This window comes from Larimichthys crocea, chromosome III, assembly GCF_000972845.2.
Source record: "Larimichthys crocea isolate SSNF chromosome III, L_crocea_2.0, whole genome shotgun sequence".
NCBI classification, from domain to species: domain Eukaryota; kingdom Metazoa; phylum Chordata; class Actinopteri; family Sciaenidae; genus Larimichthys; species Larimichthys crocea.
The window spans coordinates 16248840-16267809 of NC_040013.1; the positions used below are offsets into that span (position 1 = coordinate 16248840).

The 18970-nt window shown below is 38.2% G+C and overlaps 3 protein-coding genes across 4 annotated transcripts; 2 read left to right on the plus strand and 1 right to left on the minus strand.

Moving 5' to 3' along the window:
* Positions 1-435: 435 nt before the first annotated feature.
* eif4e1c (eukaryotic translation initiation factor 4E family member 1c) lies at positions 436-8226 on the plus strand. The gene is made up of 7 exons (XM_010744868.3): positions 436-572; positions 1625-1710; positions 5210-5305; positions 6337-6400; positions 6584-6697; positions 6808-6947; positions 7094-8226. Exons 1-7 carry the CDS (start codon positions 555-557, stop codon positions 7206-7208), a joined length of 633 nt encoding a protein of 210 aa, XP_010743170.1. The 5' UTR covers positions 436-554; the 3' UTR covers positions 7209-8226.
* si:dkey-228d14.5 (transmembrane protein 150A) lies at positions 7942-13268 on the minus strand. The gene is made up of 7 exons (XM_010745742.3): positions 12817-13268; positions 11879-11926; positions 11740-11802; positions 11573-11640; positions 11361-11491; positions 10863-11040; positions 7942-10325 (listed from the first exon to the last, which is right to left on the minus strand). Exons 1-7 carry the CDS (start codon positions 12879-12881, stop codon positions 10132-10134), a joined length of 747 nt encoding a protein of 248 aa, XP_010744044.1. The 5' UTR covers positions 12882-13268; the 3' UTR covers positions 7942-10131.
* A 1319-nt stretch (positions 13269-14587) lies between these two features.
* Positions 14588-17949, plus strand: zgc:110319 (NFU1 iron-sulfur cluster scaffold homolog, mitochondrial). Of its 2 annotated transcripts, none has more exons than XM_019274859.2 (8): positions 14588-14719; positions 15075-15169; positions 15306-15450; positions 16356-16422; positions 16521-16632; positions 17113-17176; positions 17367-17541; positions 17823-17949. In XM_019274859.2, exons 1-8 carry the CDS (start codon positions 14655-14657, stop codon positions 17889-17891), a joined length of 792 nt encoding a protein of 263 aa, XP_019130404.1. In that variant the 5' UTR covers positions 14588-14654; the 3' UTR covers positions 17892-17949. The 2 variants fall into 2 exon arrangements, with proteins under 2 accessions (XP_019130404.1, XP_019130414.1); XM_019274869.2 differs by having other exon boundaries at positions 15315-15450.
* Positions 17950-18970: the final 1021 nt, after the last annotated feature.

Consider the following 18970-nt stretch of genomic DNA (forward strand, 5'->3'; position numbering starts at 1 on the left):
TATGGAAAAAAAGATAGAAAACTATATAAAAAGTATAGGACATACAGAGAACTGAAATTACGTTTCCCTCTTATACTGGTGTAAACAGCAATAAACATGAAATATAAAATATAAGTAAAAGATTTAAAAAAATATATAATATATACAAGATAAGACAGTGGCAAGTATGGAAGATATAAATAGTATAAATATGGCGTTACAGTTGTAAAAAAAAAAAAGATTAAACAAATAGAAAACTATATAAAACAGCATAGAAATGCTGCTGATAGAGATACAATAACTATATACAATCACATTAGGTTGTAGACAATGAATGAAAGTCACAACATATAATTAAACAAAATATTTTATCTCCTTCTTCTTCATCTGAGGCACTATGTAACAGTTTTGTAGCATTAAGAAGGTTTGGTGTGTGTCTGCCTTTTATAGGGAGCCCTCCTCCTTGTTGGCGCATGATCCCCCGCCTCGACGTGGACCCGGGCGGCCGCCGTACGTGAGTGAGCGGTCGCAGTGACGCAGAAGCGCTGAACGGGCAGAACATCTCCACTGTCAAGATGGCGACATCGGAGCCGGTAAGAGAGACAAGAGATAGCTGCGGAGAAAAACCAGTGATTCGCACAGAAATAGCAGCTACATCTTCACTATACGTGGCTGTTTTATTACATAGTGTCGCCTCCTCGAAGAGGGGGCCGACATATCGGGGAAAGGGTTGAGTTTGAGGCCAGCGATGTGTCATTTCGGCGTGGATCGGCGTTAGCGTTAGCGCAGCAATGTGATGGAGAGCCTGACTTTGTTGGCAGGGAGGGACTGACTCACTGAGTGCACGTCGTTCATTCAAACTCCCCGATCAGTGGGTTGTTTTAACCCGCTCCCATGCTGGAGTCGGCACCTTTGTGGCGTTTTTTAATCAAGCATCGACACATTTAGACGCTCGTGGTTTCGTATTATTGTTAAAATCTGAGACAATCTGGACACGTGTGTGTGTAGCTCGTAGCTAGCCTAGTGTTAGCACGGCTGCTAAAGCTGAAGCTAGCGACGCTAACTTGCCCAAACTGTAACGTTACAGTGTTTTACTGCCTTTAAAATAATATGTATATATGACTGACCTAAAGCTAGATGTTTTCTGCGAGCTGTTATTCATTATTGTATGAAATATTAACCCTGTAGAGCTGGATACTACTGTAAAATATTAAAGTTAGTAGCCTGCTGTTAACTAGCCTGAAATACTTGCTGGGTTTTGATGGTGTGGCAGTGATATTGCACATTTTTATGTGATATTTAACTGTGTGTGTGTGTTATAGCTTTAGTCCCCCTGAGGAAAATCAGTAACTATAATGTGGATATGATGGCCTATGAGATATAAAGTGTATTTATAGTATTGTCTCTTACTTATAATGATGACTAAAGGTCAGGAGAAGGCCCATTGTGACAGATCTGTAACTACAACGCCACATTTAGCCTCATATCACGAGATTGGTAAAATATTAATACATCCCACCCCACACCTCATATCTTTGCATGGAGCATTGGAAAATGTCCTTCATTGGTGGTGATCATACAGAGATTATGTATTTTGTATTTAGAGAAGTTATACGATGTCTTTTGTTTTGTGTGTCTCCTCCAGAAAACAACCGAAACTGAAGATCAACAGACCGACAGCCAAGTCGTCGCGAACCCTGAGCAGTATATCAAGCACCCCTTGCAAAACAGGTGAGAATAAAACGGCCGCACACACCTAAAGCTGCTGTGCGCGTACATACGCTGCAGTATTTTCGGATATTAATGGAGATTAGGCAACACTGATCGCACAGCTGAATTTGGTCAAAACTTTGTCGTCGTTGAAGATCTGATCCGCATTTCGCAACAAAGACTGTAATCTTCCTGATAACACATGCTTGTTTTAAAAAAAAAAAAGGCCTAAAAATGTTAGAAATTGAAAACATATGTCACAGCAAATAATTATGTGACTGAGGCCGGTTACAAGGAGGAAACAAATGATGTAGCACAACATGGAGGACTGTCACGCGTCAAAGGCAGTTAAACTGAAAAAAAGCACAAGTTTAAAGTGTTGTCAAATTTAGAATAAGATAAATAGTGTTTTTATTTCATCTATTTCACGTCTGGCAATTAAAAAAGAGGTTGCACGTAGACTACTTTGTGCTGAGACTTACTCCTGACAAAGGAGGAAAGTACAGTATTGTGAAATTGCTTGTGTTTAGTGACTCAGGATGTGTGTTTACTGGATTGATGCGTTTTTTTAAGGATACATTACCAGTGAAATCATTTGGAGCACCGCATTAAGCCTATAGCAGCCCAATAATTAGTTTGACGTTTTGTGGATATGTGTTGTTTTTTTTTTTTTATATTCACAGCAGAAGCACCAAATGAAGAACTCTGCCTCCTGCTCTGCGCGCTCGTGTTGCAACTGTTGTTCACTATTGTCCTTTTAGAAATGTTATCATAGTTCTGCGGTTGTGACAACCTATTCACGAGCATTGTACAGTCCGTTTAGGAAATGCTGAATAGTTCACTTAGTAAGTCACTTCTAGTCCATTCTGCTTGTTCAGCGCAGCCTCAGGGGTCAAGGCTGTCCACGTCTGCTGCTGTAGCCTGACTGACGTTAACCTGGCATACTGGTTTTAGGCGTTAGGATTTGATGTAAAACGTCCTGTGGTCAGGTTATTGTAGTGCGATGCTTCAACTGTAATGCCATTAACTATGGACGCCTCAGTCAAAGGGCTCTGTGTTGTCACATATCTCTTGCCTCACGGCTGTTTTTAACCATAGGGAAGTCCTGTCTTGTCGAATTATTGGGAATTTTGTAAGACTGGTTTGTTGTGAAATCCTTTTTAACAACCTGATTAGATTATTTAGTGCATGTAGCTTAAACTAAGGCAGACAGGTATTTCTATTATTTTGTCTTCCCTGTTTATATAATAATAATGATAATTATATAGGATAACAGAAGAATCTCACAAAAATGACAAAAGTATCAACACCTCCCTTTAAACAAACCTTCATGAAGGGAGGATTTATTGCATGACTGTTGTATTAGAAGAAGTTAGTTGTAGCTACTAAACTGGCAGCTGTGTGAGTGTTGTAACATCTTGTCTCTGTCTTGAATTCGCTCTGCAGCAAAACGACTGAGTTAGTGGGATAGAATAAAAAATTCAGCCTTGTTGAAAGAGAAACTGCTCAGTGAACCAAAACCAGCAGAAACTGCAGCTTTGCAGTTTCCCTGACAAAAGAAGTGTCGTTTTAATAACGCGTGATAGCGTGCAGAGACTTGAAACTTAACTCGAGATCGTCAGTGCAACCGTATTAATATCACGTCTGCTTTTAATTCTGCCAAGAGTTCGGTGAAGGTGAATCTACAGATGGATTTGAACAGGCTGTTCATCTCTATTACTTAGCTGTAACATAAGTAGGCATGGCGACCACTTTCAAGTTTCAAGTCATGCAACGTGATTTTCACACGGTACTGAAATAAAAAGGAAACAGCTGCCGGAATGTGATTTAGTTTATGAAAACGCGTATCATGCAGCGAGAAATGTTCTGCATTAATGCACAGTCTAGCAAAAAAAAAATGAAAAGCACGGATAATCTCTGTACTAATGCTCTCATGGTTTTATTTCCAGACGTGGCTGTTCCTTTCTGTGGAGATATTGATGGATAAAATGGCCGTCAAATTGGTTTTAGAAGAGAGTGCCAAACTCCTTTGGTGGCTGACCTACAATCAGCCAAATCATTTCTGTTATGAGCAATATAGACTAGCCAATACTGAAGTTAATACTAATATTCGAGAGTTTAACAAATCCCATAATTTGAGCAGGATATTTTACAGCTTTCTGGTGGACAGACCATGTAATAGTGATTTTACAGTGTTTAAATTACCTCTATGTTCTGCAATAGACATACATTTCTTTAATGCAGTTTCTTGTTGGCCGACGTACACAGACGTATCTGCAGTGCGATCATTTTGCAAGGTTTGCTTCAATTTTGAAACACAAAGAACACTGACTAACCCAAGATTTTATCGTTACCACTGAGAAAGTATATTAAAGGCACTTTTTTAAAAACTATTCTTAACCATGCGGTCTGCTTATCGTTCCAGTACAACCCTCCCTTTATGTCTACATAGGCACAGCCTATACGTCTAAATATACCTCCCCTCCTTATACGGTCTTGTCCTGTAGATCAGCCAATATATTGCCAAATAAAAATGTATATAGATCAAAATATTTAATTAAAGTGTGATTCATTTCATTCATTAAATGTTGCTCAGTCTGCATAAAAACCATGCAGGGCCTCTTTGTGATACCCTGTTGATCTCTAAAGAAAGCCTGAAACATGCACACACATGCGCGCACACACATACACACACACAAAGAGTTTATAGACATGTGTTTTGTCTCAGGAATGTTGTTTTGTCTTTATTTTAAAACCTGGAATTAGCCAAGACGTCTACACCTGTGTCTGGCAATACGATCCACCGCCCACGCTTGAGGAACAAAGTCATTCACTTTAGGATTTGAACGACTTTTTGAACTGTTTCAGGTCATACTGGAATTAATTGACTTATAAAGGAGCAGGGCCCCCAATAAATACATCACTGACTTGATGGTACTGTTTGCCAAGTAGTAGCAGGCATGTAAACAAACTGTCCTCAGTCTGTTTCAGCACCAGGCGCCTGAATGTTCCACCACTGTTGTTTAATAATGGAGTTTCTACATGGCACGATTATTAACATCTGTTTATGACGCATGGGTGGGGTTTAATAGTTGATTACTGTTGTGGTGTTGTGGTTGGGGGGTGGCGGCACAGGTTTAGGCAAATGTCCCCTCATCCCTCCCCTGCTAGCCCTTCTGGGAGCAGATGAAAGAATAATAGCACTCGCCATAAACAAAGGCTGTATTTGTAGCGCTGATGATGGCTAGCTTTCTCTGTTCTCTTGCATTGATATGCATGCTTTTGTAACTAGCTGTTGTGTCCTGTTGTGGAATAGGTGCATATCTGTGTTATAAGCTTTGGCTCAAGGCTGTTTTGTTTTTCATATAATAGTGCTTACAGCAAATGTAGACATGTCCTTATTCTACTGAGACTTATCAGAAATATTTGAGTTGTTTTGCCGTTCGAAGACAGAAAAAACAAATAATTGTTGTCCTATGACAACTCAGTGTATTAATTCTTATGTTTTCCCCTCTTTCAGATGGGCCCTGTGGTATTTCAAAAACGACAAGAGCAAAAGCTGGACAGAGAACCTGCGTCTCATTTCCAAGTTTGACACAGTGGAGGACTTTTGGGCGTAAGTGTTCTCCGCTCGTCGTGTAATATAATTCTGATTTTGTCACCGTTCAGGTATTTCAATAAAATAATTTAGTCTTTCACCCAAGAATGAATTTCCTGGAGCCAAAACACAAGACGATCAGTTATCCTGTCAGTAACCGCTGATGGAGACTCAGATTACTGAAATATTGTTGTAACGCTAAATTAACAATAATGCGGGCAACAACATTGTTTACATTTTCCACCTCACTCATTTTATGCGCATTTGCAGTATATGTTATGAAAAGCACAAACAAGTCAATTAAAAATACTGATTAAGAAAGAGTTTCTGAAATATTAGCTTCCATGTAAGCAGATCAGCTTTTACAGAGAAGCGTCTGACACCAGAGAGTTTACACATTTGTGTTCCTCATACCATTACGGTGAAATTACACCGGGCATGAATGAGACGCGTTCCATGTGTGGCCGTGGCTGCTAGGGCAAATCACGAACGTGCTACTCAATGTTTGAAACGCCTAAATAACCGCCATGGTCTGTTTCAGAAGCACTCTCCGCTCGGCTCTGCAGAGAATACGCGGCTGTATTATTTTTGACAGATACTACGAGTGACCCCGTGTCAATCTGCACAGAAATGGCGTAGAGAATCCAGTCGATTTTTCAAAATAAAACACCCTGTGCAAACTTTGGATCATAAAAGCAGCCGAAAGGAGAAACAATTTAACTATGTAGCATGTGTACATATTTAGAAGCACGTAAACCAAAGAGAAATGACCAAGTTAACAAAATCTGGTGAGCAAGGCGCTTTGCTTCTAAAATGCTCCTTGTGGGGTTTGGAGTCACGTTGAGAACGGACCAAAACAGCGTTGTGGTTGCAACGTGACAGAAATGTGCCCTGTGAGCAGAACAACATTTACAGTAAAGCATCTAACAGCTTTTCACATGACGTAAAATACCAGAGTGTACAGATTTGTGTTCCTTATTCCATTAATCTGAGGCACGGTAGATGAAGCTTGTACTGTCACTAAAGTCACTACTCTGTGTTTTTTACAGATTATACAACCACATACAGCAACCAAGCAAACTCGGCTTCGGCTGTGATTATTGTTTATTTAAGGTAAGACCTTTTTGTTTCAATTAAATCAGTTTTTATAAAGAAAATGAAGAATTTTTCTTGTTACCCTTGGGATGTTTGTAGCATGTAAAATTAAACGCCATGCTACAGTGTCAAGAAAAATATATTTCACACAGCTTGATTTTTAACGATCTGTTTAATACCTTTGTTCACTCTGTGTGTCAGGATGGGATCAAACCGATGTGGGAGGACGACAGGAACAAACTCGGGGGTCGATGGCTGATGACTCTCAATAAACAACAGAGACACAATGACCTTGACCGCTACTGGATGGAGACGGTAAAACTCTTTTCATCTCGTAGACAAACCTGTATCGTCTTAATGGCTGTGATTTATGATAAAAAAAAAAAAAAAGATTTATATAGTTTGACGTTTTGTGTATTTTGCAGCTCTTGTGTTTAGTCGGTGAGTCATTTGATGAGGCAAGTGAAGATGTGTGTGGAGCTGTGGTCAACGTCAGACCCAAAGGTGACAAAATAGCCATCTGGACAAGCAACTGCCAAAACAGGGACGCCATCATGACGATAGGGTAAGTTTAAAAAGTCACCTTGTCAGTCGGAAATAATGGCCAAGTACATGTGATGGAACGATTCAGGGAACTGTAGCCAACCACTAGGTGGTGACACTGATTTAGCATTAGTCCTCACACAGCATTAATTTCTTGTCTTTCCTCAGGCAACTTTATAAAGAGCGTCTGAACATCCCCATCAAAGCCATGATCGGCTACCAGTCACATGACGACACATCCAGCAAGAGCGGATCCACCACCAAGAACATGTATTCTGTTTGAACCCCTCCCTTCCCCTTTCAACTTGCTGTAGATTTAAACAATTACCAAACCGCATCATTACAATAATAATTTTTGAGTTGTCAACTACTGTAGTGTCTTTTCCTTTTATTAAAAAAGAGATTTGTTCATAGTGTGTACAGTTGGAGTTCCCCCCCACCCAACATGAGAAATGAGTGAAACTAGTGAGCTAGAGAAGATGTCAAACGTGAGCGAGAGAACACAAATGATTTGCTTTTAGAGTTGAAGAGTTCTGTGATTAATACCAGTGAGCTAAGAACAAGCTTTTTTCAGTACTTAATGGCTTGGATTTGCAAAAAGAAAAAAACAAACAAAAAAAACTTGTTACAGCCTTGTGTTTTTTCTCATGCAGAGTTCTCACTCCTTACAAAAAGTGTTTCTCACCTTACAGGAAAAGATGGTAGGCAACTTTATATCCTCTCACTGAACAAATTTTAAGGGCAGTTTTAACTTGATTTATCCACAAGTGTTAAGCATGAAGAATCTACAGTATCTTAAAGGTGTGTAAAAGACGTGGTCGAACTCCAAAGTGTAGGGTTTGGATTTAAGGCCACTTGTTGTTTCAGCCATGCTGGAATTATGGAATATTGCTTGTAGTACTTTTTGAACTTTTTTTCTTCCCCTTACATTTATTTATAATGTATGCATTGCAGTTGAACTTCTTAGTTGAAAGACAACCATGAAATCGTCGTGTTTTTTCAAATTGTTTTTTTTCTTTTCTCTTTTTTGTTATTAAGGTTAACGATGTGGACTACTGCATATAGATGACATTTTTTACAGTGTACCATACAGTAAAAATGCTGACAGAATTAGGTGTGCTTTTCACTGTCTTTTTCCTAACAAAAACTGTAGATAATGTCACACTCCTCTCTTGGTTGATGCAAAGGAAAAGATGATATTCATTGTGAAATGATTTTGCTCATAATGTATCTTTATTATCTGTAATTCCAGGATGTATATTACCTTCTTTCAAGTAAAGGTTAAGTGCTTTGCATTAAAACCAGAACCATGTTTTCTTGTTTCGTGAAAGTTTATGATTTCACAGTGTCTGAAGTGAAGCAACTTGTGGAAGAATAGGACTCAAGTCTGCAATAACTTAATTTTTTTAATGGCGATCTTAGCAAACAGTTTATTTACACATCCAGCAGTGATGGAGCAACATCATTCACTTAGTCGTATTAATATTTACTTTAGCTCTTTTTTGGTCTCCGCCATTTTTATATTGAGCTCAATGATCCTGTGAGAGCCAAAATCATAAAGTTAAACAGCTCAACAATAAAAACTCATCATCAAGCAAAGTCAAGGAGAGCTGGAGATTCAGGTGATAATTCTTTGTAGGTTAATAATACAGATAACCCCTTTCACAGTGTTTTTACCATCAATATCTGCTTCAAAGTCTCTCAAAACCTGGTTTCAAATTGTCAGGATTTCTCTATAATGATAAATATTCAAAACTAAATAACAGCAAAAGTTAATGTTTTGAAACGAGCCGCCCAATCGGCTTCTTCAGGACTCTGATGATTGAAATATTGCTAATCCTGATACAGAGCTGAACTCATGACGTCATGTACAGGTTAGTATCAGTCATTTCTTTCACCTGTGTCTGAAACAGGTCCATGGGGTTTACGTGCTCTCAAAGACAGATTAGCAGTGCTTGCAACAATAAACTGAAAGCTTTGTGATTTTAAAGACACAATTACTTTGTGAGCAGAGAAAACACTACATCTCCCATGATTACAAGCGTGGCAGCACAGGTACTTGTGTCACCATAACTCAGTTTCATCCACATTCATAAAACTAAACTCTGTGTACAGCTGTCCTCTTTGTCCCGGACACGTTTAACCTGTGAACATCTGAAGTTTGTGGGAAACAGTGTTCCCTAAAGGTAAAAAAAGACAAATATTGAATATGAATTGATGTTACAAATTGATTGAGGTGTGGAACAGAATCTGGAAGTTCCTGTTTCAACTACACTGTTCACGTAAAACAAGAAAAAACAAGGACAAGATCATAATCTTGCGTAAACCTGTTCTAATTTTGCTACAAAACATTGCATTTGTGTAGGGCCCTGTGACACAGGAGCGAGAATATGTGTTCAGGGCCAGGTTCAAGTTGTTTTAAAAAGGTAAATAATCTGAAATCTGAAACACACAGTCACATTACAGTTATAGTTACATTAAACAGACCACGCCTAGAAACTCGGTTATACTGTAAAGTACACAGACAACACCCACAGTGCTGTACGCAGCCAACGTTGCATTTCTGGATCTGTAACTTTTTGTGTTAACGTCCGTGTTCTTAATCCCACAAATGAGCTGTCAAAACAAATGTCTCTTAATGTCACGTTATCATCCAGTCAAACAGGATTTTGTGATCTTACAGAAACTCCGATCTGATAGGAGCCAAATCTGTGTATACAGTGGCCATGATTTTATTAGAGTGCCAAAGCTAATATGCAAATCCTTAGATCTGTGAAAGAATGCCATAGTGATTCTGAGGTTCATTGTTGATTATGTTAATAGCGATAAAAGGTATTTGTACAAAAAAACAAATTAACATAAATAAGGTATATTAGAGTGTTAGACTTCAGTTTATTTGTTCTGTTGGCTGTGCTTGCCAAAAAGTATAATACGACTGATGTGTTTTGTTCATTTGCTGTACAAGCTTTCAATAGATAGGGAATGTGTTACCGAAGGAACAGTAGAGAAAATGATTTGCTTTTAGGCAACTGTATCAAGAGTTTGGAATAAAAGTGGTCATAATCCATAGGTGGATTGAAATACAGCCCAGCGGAGTGATGAAAAATAAATTATTGGTTCTCCTGCCATGATCCAGCAACAGTGTTTACAGATGTCTTACTCAGTCCATCCTCAATGCTCACATGCTGGACCCTGGCGGCCTCGTATCAGGACATCGTCATAATCAAAGGTTTTTCCTCTTCTCGTTTCCTCAACAGGTTTGAAATCATGAAGGACGAGAAGAACCAAAACTCCACGGCGTAGCTGAGCTCAAACAGCTCCAGGTTGACACTGAGCATCCATTCAACTACAGCAGACAAGTGAAGGTAGTAGTACTCCTCCTGGGCAAACAAACAAGTATCTGAAGTGTTTCAAGTTAAGGAATTAGTGAACACAAGTACAAGTTTAAAGTCTAAGCCCTTCTAAGCACTTCTAGATATATAATGACCTGAATGGCTGAGAATCTTCACTTTTAGCCCAATACTGGGACTATGTTGTGTCCTACACTTATGTTTTAATGTTAATGATGAAAATCATTAATTAAATTCTACAAAACTGTGTTATCTGTTATATCTTCCAGATATAAAAGTGTGCAATGTTAGTTGTTGTTGAGTGTTACAGGAAAGTCATATAAGACTAACTAAACCAGAGTCAGTTATTCATATCTACTTCTGTCACGTATGCTCATGTAGCCAGTCCCACTTTGTAAACACAGCAGCAGACCCGGATCCAAACATGCCACAAAATCGACTGTACAGTTGTAAAACAGCTGGAGAGTTAAAACTCAGACGTCACTGCTCAAGTCAGCTGCTGAAATGTGCTGATTCAATCATCCACAACTCACACGCACTTACGTAAAAGTACAATTCATTTATCTGTAAGATTTATGAAAGGATACAGCAGATGGTGACTATTGTTTGCGCCACACAGGAGATGATACGCAGGGGGTAGAGAACTTTCTCAAATCCTGTAAGGGCACACTTCTTGGTCAGCGCGGTGAGCAGGACAGTGTAGAAGCAGATGCATGTGAAACTGATGGCAGCTCCGAGGTAGTGAAGGAGTGACAGGTAATATGGCTGTGGAGGACAGTCAGTCGTTCACATGGTCAATAGTTGAACACAAACACTGATTGACTAAAATGTGTAGATACATGTAAAAATAGTACTGAGGACAAAGTATACAAGCTTTGTCAGCTGTGCTTGTGATCTAAATCATGAACAATGACATAAAACAAATAGTTACCCACCTTTGTTTGCTGTCAACATAAACGCAAACCGAGGCTGTTCAGCTTTATTGTCTACATTATATGATTAAATCCTGTCTGCTTCCTGTTATATGTGATGAATTTCTCACATTTATTAAAACACATTCAGCAGGAAGCAATTGCAGTACTTACGTTGCAGTTCCCAGCCGCAAATGCTCCCATGGCCGCCACCACACCAAAGACCAGTGCAAACTTGCTCAACATGGAATGACATGCGTGTCTCTCCATAATATGGGCATGGTGGAATATACAGAACAGCAGAACTAAGGAGGAGATCACAGATGGTATAACACAAATCCCTCATATCATGCATCGTGTATTCAGACTTTAGAAGGTAAACTCACACAGAAAGGATCCAGCGTTGATTGTGGCTGTAAAAAGGGAATTTTCTGGCGCAAATGATCCGCTTGAGCTGGAATAACATAATTAATGTTCAATTAATGATGTCTCAGTGTTTGATGGTAGTGAAAAGGTGAAGCAGAGGGTGAATTTAAGTGAGCTGTATTATCACCTTATAGTGGGAGCAAAACAACATCCATTGGACTGATTCCCACTGCAGTAGTTGTGACCTCCCCTGAAAACAAATGAATGAGGTTCTGGACAATCTGTCACATCCAAATGCTGATCGACAACAATGAGACACAACTCACCAGTCACTGAGAGAACACACATGATTGTTGGAGAAGGCCAGGCCATATCTGGAATTATAAAAACAAAATAAAATACTGTAGTGACACAATTTTAATAATTGGGCTCCATCATTTTAAACGACTGTAGAATAAAAACTTCAGAATAAAAATAGAACATTGGTTATTAACAGCTTAAACCTGTTCACTGAATCAATTTATGAGGATTTCAGGGATGTTAAATATCATAGGGGAGCAATACACAACACAATTAGAAGAGAGACTGACTGCCAACTAAGCTCCAATGTTTTGATTGTCATGCTGATTTATCAATAAACCACAACAAATATTTGTGACACTGAATAGAATGCAGAAAAAGAGTTCATGCAAACAGCAAAAATCCCCCCCCAAAAAAAATTCCCGGCAGGCTGAAGGAAACAAATGTTGAACTTGTCACATTACTGGAAAATCTGGTATGCTCACCTTATACATACATACACAAGCTGCCAGAGCACATATTTCAGGGTTGCTGTTTCATAATTTGTTCAAACTGTCTCATGCTTTAAAATGTATATATCATATGCTGCTCTGTCTCTTACATAAACACTTATACACAGATACACAGAGCTAGAATATTATATCAAAGCAGATACATAGAGCTAGACTATCTTCATGTCCTAAGCATGAATATACAGTTCAAGTACAGTTCTTGTTAATCATAATGTGCCATTGTCATTAGTGCCTGTTAGGAGTCACACTGTCACAAAACATTTACAGCTTTATGATCAGCTAAGCTATAAGACAAATACAAATAAATATATGCATTTAGTAGCTCATTCAAGATGTTCACGTAGTCTAACCTAGAATGTAATCTACATCTAATATAGACGTGGCATTTACATTACATCACACAAACCAGAATGCAAAGACAAAAGAAAAGTGTGAATTTCTGGTAAACTTACACGCTCCATGTTCCAATGAAGGACACCAGGGAGAGGGAGACAGGGAAGAGAATCCAGAGCACCATGTCTTGGTAGTGAGGAGGACAGAGTGACAAATTAAAACAGGGATTCCTTAAGTCCAGGTGTCTTCAGTACACTCTACAGTAGACCTCGTCAGGGGGCTGGAGATTCCTCATGTAGTCAGTCTCATACCTACATAGCAAGATTAATACTAGAAAAAAGAAAGTCTTAATCTAATAGCTCTGATATAACTGTTGCTCCAGTTCCTCAAGCAGACTGTTGCACTTCCTCCATTCAGATTATAGCCGTGCCTTTATGTGACTCTCCTCCTTTGCCACTCCTTTTGAAAACCACCTTGTCATGTCAGAACAAATGTTAGGAAGAATGGGGTTGGCCCTCCTGATGCTGTCACATTGTCTTGTACCAAACAGATTTACCTTTATGTTTCATCTTAAAGCCATTGTAGAGTTTTTTTTTGTTTGTTTGTTTTTAAGCAGGTGAGTCTGGATTTGAAATATGAAGTCTTCCAACAGAGGATAAATAAATATAGAGCTTGGTTGTTTTAGATGACATGCTTTTTATGTCCTATCATACAGTTGGGAAGTATTTAAGTACATTTAATCCAGTAAATGCAGTTTTGAGGTACTTGTTTTTTACTGAGTATTTCTATTTTACATTACTTACTTTCATCCCACTATATTCATTCAACATCCATAATTACCCGTCTCTTTGCAGATTAAAATTATGAACATGTAAAAATATGATGCAGTAAGTTTTAAAAAGCAGAAATTTTACTTGTGATGGACTAACTGTGGTTTTACTACATGTGTGTACTTTAAAGTCTGACTACATCTTCCTCTGGTGCGGTTGTGTCTCAAATGGTGTCGTTATGAGAAAAACAAACTGGGAACATGACATTTTTTGTTAGCATTTGTTAGGTGCTGTTGGATCTCAGTCAAAAGCTGTCTTGAGCAGAAGATTGTATCCAACTTGTCAGATTATTAAATCCAAATTAGGTCAAATAGTATTATTCTTCTTCAGGTGAAAATAATTACATGCAGGATTCATCAAAATTGGCAGCAGATAGAGCTTTTATTATCCTGAGTCATCTGTCTCAAAGCATCTCCTTTGTACTTTGTTGGCATTTCTTTTTTACTCTACTTTTTACACACTCACACCATTAAAACCTAGCTTGCTATATATATATATATATAGCAATATACACACACACTATTTTCTTACACCATTAGATGTCTTTTACTGTATTTTAAGAAAAACTTTATAGACTTTTTAACATGAAAAGAAGTTACATCCTTCTGGTACAATCAATACTTGCTTCTTGTTACAATTACACATTTCTTATTCTGATCAGTTCTATAACACGATAAATCAACTCTCTTTAAAACCACGGTGCTCATTAATTCATTAACGGTATCGCATGCTCACATAAAATCAACTTTTTACTTAAACCATGGTGCTCTTTGCCTTGTTAACAGCCTTTTGTGCTCACATAACATTGTATTAATTTCCACATACTTCTCCCTCTGATTACTCCAACCCATATATTTTAAGAAAAGAGTCAAACTTTGGGGGCCTCTGCTGGGCCTCTGATTATGAAATGTTATACTACAGTACCCTTAAGGCACACTATGACACAAGTAACTGCCTATAAATCTTATTATGACTAAACATTTTATGTTTCTGAGCTTTTTTTACTCATTTATTTGTCTTTTCCAAACAATGAATTCACTGAGGAGACAAACTGAGGACACAGACATGTGGGTTCAGGAGCACGCGCTGTCTACCACGCGAGGTCCTCATTTTTCAAAACAAACAAAATGGCGGCGCCTATGAGATGGGGTCTTCGCCAGTTGTTACGGACAAGAAATACAGCTCACTTTAGGTTTGTACCTCTACAGCTGTCACACATCGTGCCGTACACGCGTTGTACTGCTGATATGATAAGTTACGATGCTTGTATGAAGTGTAAACACCGACCGTGGGGTCGAGGTTACACGTTTAGCTAGCCGACTAGCAAACTGCGACACAGTTTGTCACATCCGTTCATACACAGGTGAAAACACATCGACTGTTATCGTTTGTTATTTACGTTTTGTATCGTGTGTGTGTTACACAAGCATGTAATCCAGCTGGCTCGGACCGTAAATAACTCCGCAGTAACAGCTATATATTCGCTTTACTGTCTGATCCAATGTGTGTGTTTAAGTCCTGTGTTGGCTCGTTACGTTGTTTTCAAGGTTTCCAGACAAGACGTGGAGCTCCTATCACTCACAGTGCACGACCCCGAGCTTCAGGAAGGTCCAGCCCGCCACAGGAACCACACACCTGTCATGTGAGAAACCATAGTTTGGACACCTTTTATACATTCACTCACTCTCTGTCACCTTGTTCTAGTATATGTCACAGTGATGCTGCTGTGTAGACAAGAAAAAAACAAGCTTAAACACTTACTAATAATTGTATATTAAATCTTTTAGTAAGACGGCTCTCCATCCAGACTCAAGACACTCCAAACCCACAAAGCTTGAAGTTTCTCCCCGGTAAACCCGTCTTAGGAAGCGGGACGCTTGACTTTCCCTCTCCGAGCTCAGCTGAATGTTCATCTTTGGCCAGGTTGTGTTCTTTATTGTGTTTATGTTGTACTGTTGTCTAATTTCATAAAATAGATATTTATGCTGTGTTCATCTTGTGTGTTTGTACGCTGATTGTGTGTGTCTCTTTAGGTGCACGCTTGCAGGCAAACATGAAAAAAAGAATAGGGAACATTTACTGTATTTATCCCTGCTTATAAAGATTGATATGAAGAATTAGTCATTTACATATATATTTAGTCATTTAGCTGAAGCTTTTATCCAAAGCGACTTGTGACAAGGACATGTTAGTGCAGCAATAAGTGCTCGTGTAGAGTCGAGTGACAGTTGTAGAGGGGGGATAGATTTAGATGTTCAGTTGTTGGTAGTGCTAGGAGAAGAGGTACTCTCTGAAGAGCTGGGTCGTCAGGAGGTTTTTGTAGCCACCAATGGAGAACAACGGGCGAGAAAGGTTCTGATTGCCCTGAGCGTACAGGTCAGAGAGGCCTTGTTCACTGGACAAGCACAACGGTCGAGAAGTAACATAGGGATTCAAATTTAATGCGGGCTGCTCGCTCAGCAGTGGGGTTTCTTTTTGTTTGAATAGATGGTTTGACAGTGAATAGTATCTTCACTGAGTTATCCATGGTTGTCTCTTTAGTTTCTGACAGTCATCGTGTTGAAGAGTACGTAGAGTATGTGACAAAAGGTTCTGAATGAAAGCAAATGACTGTATGAATGCATTGTGTAGATATGATGTTTTCTTTGCTGATACATTTTATCCTGTCTTAACAACACCATAGAAAGCAGTGCGATCATCAGTGACGCTCTTGATAAAAGCCAGCAAAGTGGATGTTGTTATCACTAACATGAACACACACTCCGTGGTGTCATTGGTATGTTTTTCATCTTTTGTTTAACTTTAACATGATAACATGTTTCTTTCAGGGATCTGTTTGAAATTGAAGGAGTAAAGAGTGTGTTCTTTGGCCCTGACTTCATCACAGTCACTAAAGTAAGTATTAAATGTCCTCGTACAGCTCGTCTCTCTGATTCTGTTCTTCTAAAATCTTTGTGGTGACACAGCATGTGAGATTTCTGTTTTCCTGTCAGACAGATGAGGATGTGGAATGGACGGACATTAAGCGTCATGCTTCGGAGGCCATTGCTAAGTTCCTTGAGAGCGGTGATCCGATAACAACAGGGGCAGTGTACCATGAAAGCAGTGAGTATGCAACCTGCTGATATTAGTCATCTTGGAGTTATGCAGCTACTTGATTGTATAATTGACTAACTTTTTCCACACCTAGCAACTGAATATTAATCATGATCATGAGTTTGATTTTTTTTTAAAAACTCAGAAACCCACAAACTGCAGTATGATGAACGCATGATGGTCAAAAGAGAATAACATTGCTAATGTTACCTCACTGAATCTTCATCCTTGTTCAATCAACTCAGACTTTCAACAGAGCTGCTTTACAGTGTGTCACCCTAAAAGTTTCTGACAATTTATATTTTGCTTCAACGAGTTCTTTTGATGCAAAGTTTTGTATATTAGCAGGATTGTAGCCTGAAGTAAAAGCTGTTTATTTAAATGTGACAATAGTGTGCAATAAAATGTCTCTAAAATCAAAGAATAATTATTATTATTTTTACCATAGTTGTGCAGTCTTATCCACACTGTGCATTTTCTCTATTGTAGGTCTTTCTGAAGATGATGATGATATTGTGTCCATGATAAAGGAACTTCTGGACAACAGAATCAGGTACAAAACTACAAAACTACAAATTTCAATTCTGATCAAATATTTCCTTTATATTTCTTTACTCAGCACTCATAACAATGAGGCTCATAGTAAAAGACAGTAGTTCTGAGATAAGTTTTAATCGGTCTGTCCTTTGTGTTGCTTTGTTCTGTACAATGTGATATGTGATATGCTCCCTTTCTCTCACAAGACCTACAGTGCAGGAAGATGGAGGCGATGTCATCTTTAAGGGGTTTGACGATGGCACAGTCAAGCTGAAGCTGGTTGGTTCGTGCACAGGGTGTCCCAGCTCCACAGTTACCCTGAAAAACGGCATTCAGAACATGCTGCAGTTTTATATCCCTGAAGTAGACAACGTGGAACAGGTGATTATCAAGATCTGAATTTGAGCTTTATGCAGGTTTTACTTTGAAAACTTTACTGTTGTTTTCATTCTGGGATTGGGAGACAGTCATTTTTCAATCTGATGGTGAAGTTTTGTCCAACTTTTGCAAGTTTATCTGAATAAAATGAAAGATGATCTTTTTTTATATCAATTTTACTTACTTTCTACTATACCGAGTTGATTTTTTGACTGTGATTGAAAGGTAAAATATGTCCTTACAGACTTCAGTGTCACATTTCACATTTTGTCTTTTTTGCCCAGGTGGAAGATGAAGTGGATGAAATAAACGCAAAGGTTTTCTCAGAGGTGGAACGCAAATTACAAGAATAAAAGTTTCATCGACCAACACGCTTTGGAAATAAAATATGTTCCACTTTGTGAAAAAAAACACATTATTTCCACCTTGCTACTACCATAAAAATGAAGAGATAAAATTATTACCTGCTATTTTGTGTGCATACTATATACTGTTAAAAGTTTTCAAGCTGTAACGTACATATACATATTTATGCTCGTTACCAAGAAATTAAGATACAGGAAATATACCTCTATACAGTAAATACAGTCATTCTTCTAACCAGTGAACATGTTATGCTGTGATGGCTGTAAATGATGTGATGTATTTATTTCTTATAAATATTTTATATTTTGAAAGATTATTTTCATAGGACTGAGATCTTGTCAAAGGTTTTGACATTGTTTATGGTCATGCAGAGTGAAGATTTGATAAGGTATTCCAGTTTTTGCAGCCATGCACTATATGAAACCGTTTTGCATGTTAATGCATCATCTATAAATGAAATTAAATGTTACAATTAGTTATTCATCAAACGGAAGTACGTATACAGTAAAATATCCTATAAGATCTGTATGCTGTATTTATTTTCTTCTGATTTACTGTATCACATCAAAGTTAATAATTTGAAAGATTTTGTTTATTTGCTTTTTTTTTAAATTATCATTACTGTTATTGTTCTTTCCACTTGGTTATACTGGTTGTGTTAAAGGTCCAGTGTGTAGAATTTAGTTGCCTCTAGTAGTCTAATTGCTGCATTGCAATCTCCTCACATCACCCTCACCTTCTCAGTGTAGAGAAGAAACAAACATTTTAAGGGCTCTGTCTAGAGTCAGTATTTAGTTTAGTCTGCAGAAACATGGTGTTTCAATAAGGCGGCCTCCATGAAAGAAGACCTGCTCCTAAAAGGATAATTTTTAAATAAGAAAAATAAAAAGATTCTTATTTTCAAGTGATCATATATGCATGAAAACATAGTTATTTATATTTCATCTGCTTTGTCCTGAAAATAAAGGCCCCCGATCTTACACACTGCACCTTTAAGGAATGCACATTGTTGTCACATGAATAAAATAAAGACAAAAACATGAATCATGATTTAAATCTTTTTTTT

What these genes read in the sequence shown, in the direction of transcription:
- si:dkey-228d14.5 (XM_010745742.3), bottom strand. Translation starts at nt 12,881, where the DNA reads ATGGTGCTCTGGATTCTCTTCCCTGTCTCCCTCTCCCTGGTGTCCTTC. An exon ending in TTCATTGGAACATGGAGCGT is followed by an intron (nt 11,927 to 12,816) that starts GTAAGTTTACCA and finishes TTATAATTCCAG; the next exon opens with ATATGGCCTGGCCTTCTCCA. An exon ending in CAACGCTGGATCCTTTCTGT is followed by an intron (nt 11,492 to 11,572) that starts GTGAGTTTACCT and finishes TCTCCTCCTTAG; the next exon opens with TTCTGCTGTTCTGTATATTC.
- zgc:110319 (XM_019274859.2), top strand. Translation starts at nt 14,655, where the DNA reads ATGGCGGCGCCTATGAGATGGGGTCTTCGCCAGTTGTTACGGACAAGA. An exon ending in AGAAATACAGCTCACTTTAG is followed by an intron (nt 14,720 to 15,074) that starts GTTTGTACCTCT and finishes GTTGTTTTCAAG; the next exon opens with GTTTCCAGACAAGACGTGGA. An exon ending in CTTCTGGACAACAGAATCAG is followed by an intron (nt 17,177 to 17,366) that starts GTACAAAACTAC and finishes TTCTCTCACAAG; the next exon opens with ACCTACAGTGCAGGAAGATG.
- eif4e1c (XM_010744868.3), top strand. An exon ending in ACAGTGGAGGACTTTTGGGC is followed by an intron (nt 5,306 to 6,336) that starts GTAAGTGTTCTC and finishes TGTTTTTTACAG; the next exon opens with ATTATACAACCACATACAGC. An exon ending in ACCGCTACTGGATGGAGACG is followed by an intron (nt 6,698 to 6,807) that starts GTAAAACTCTTT and finishes TGTATTTTGCAG; the next exon opens with CTCTTGTGTTTAGTCGGTGA.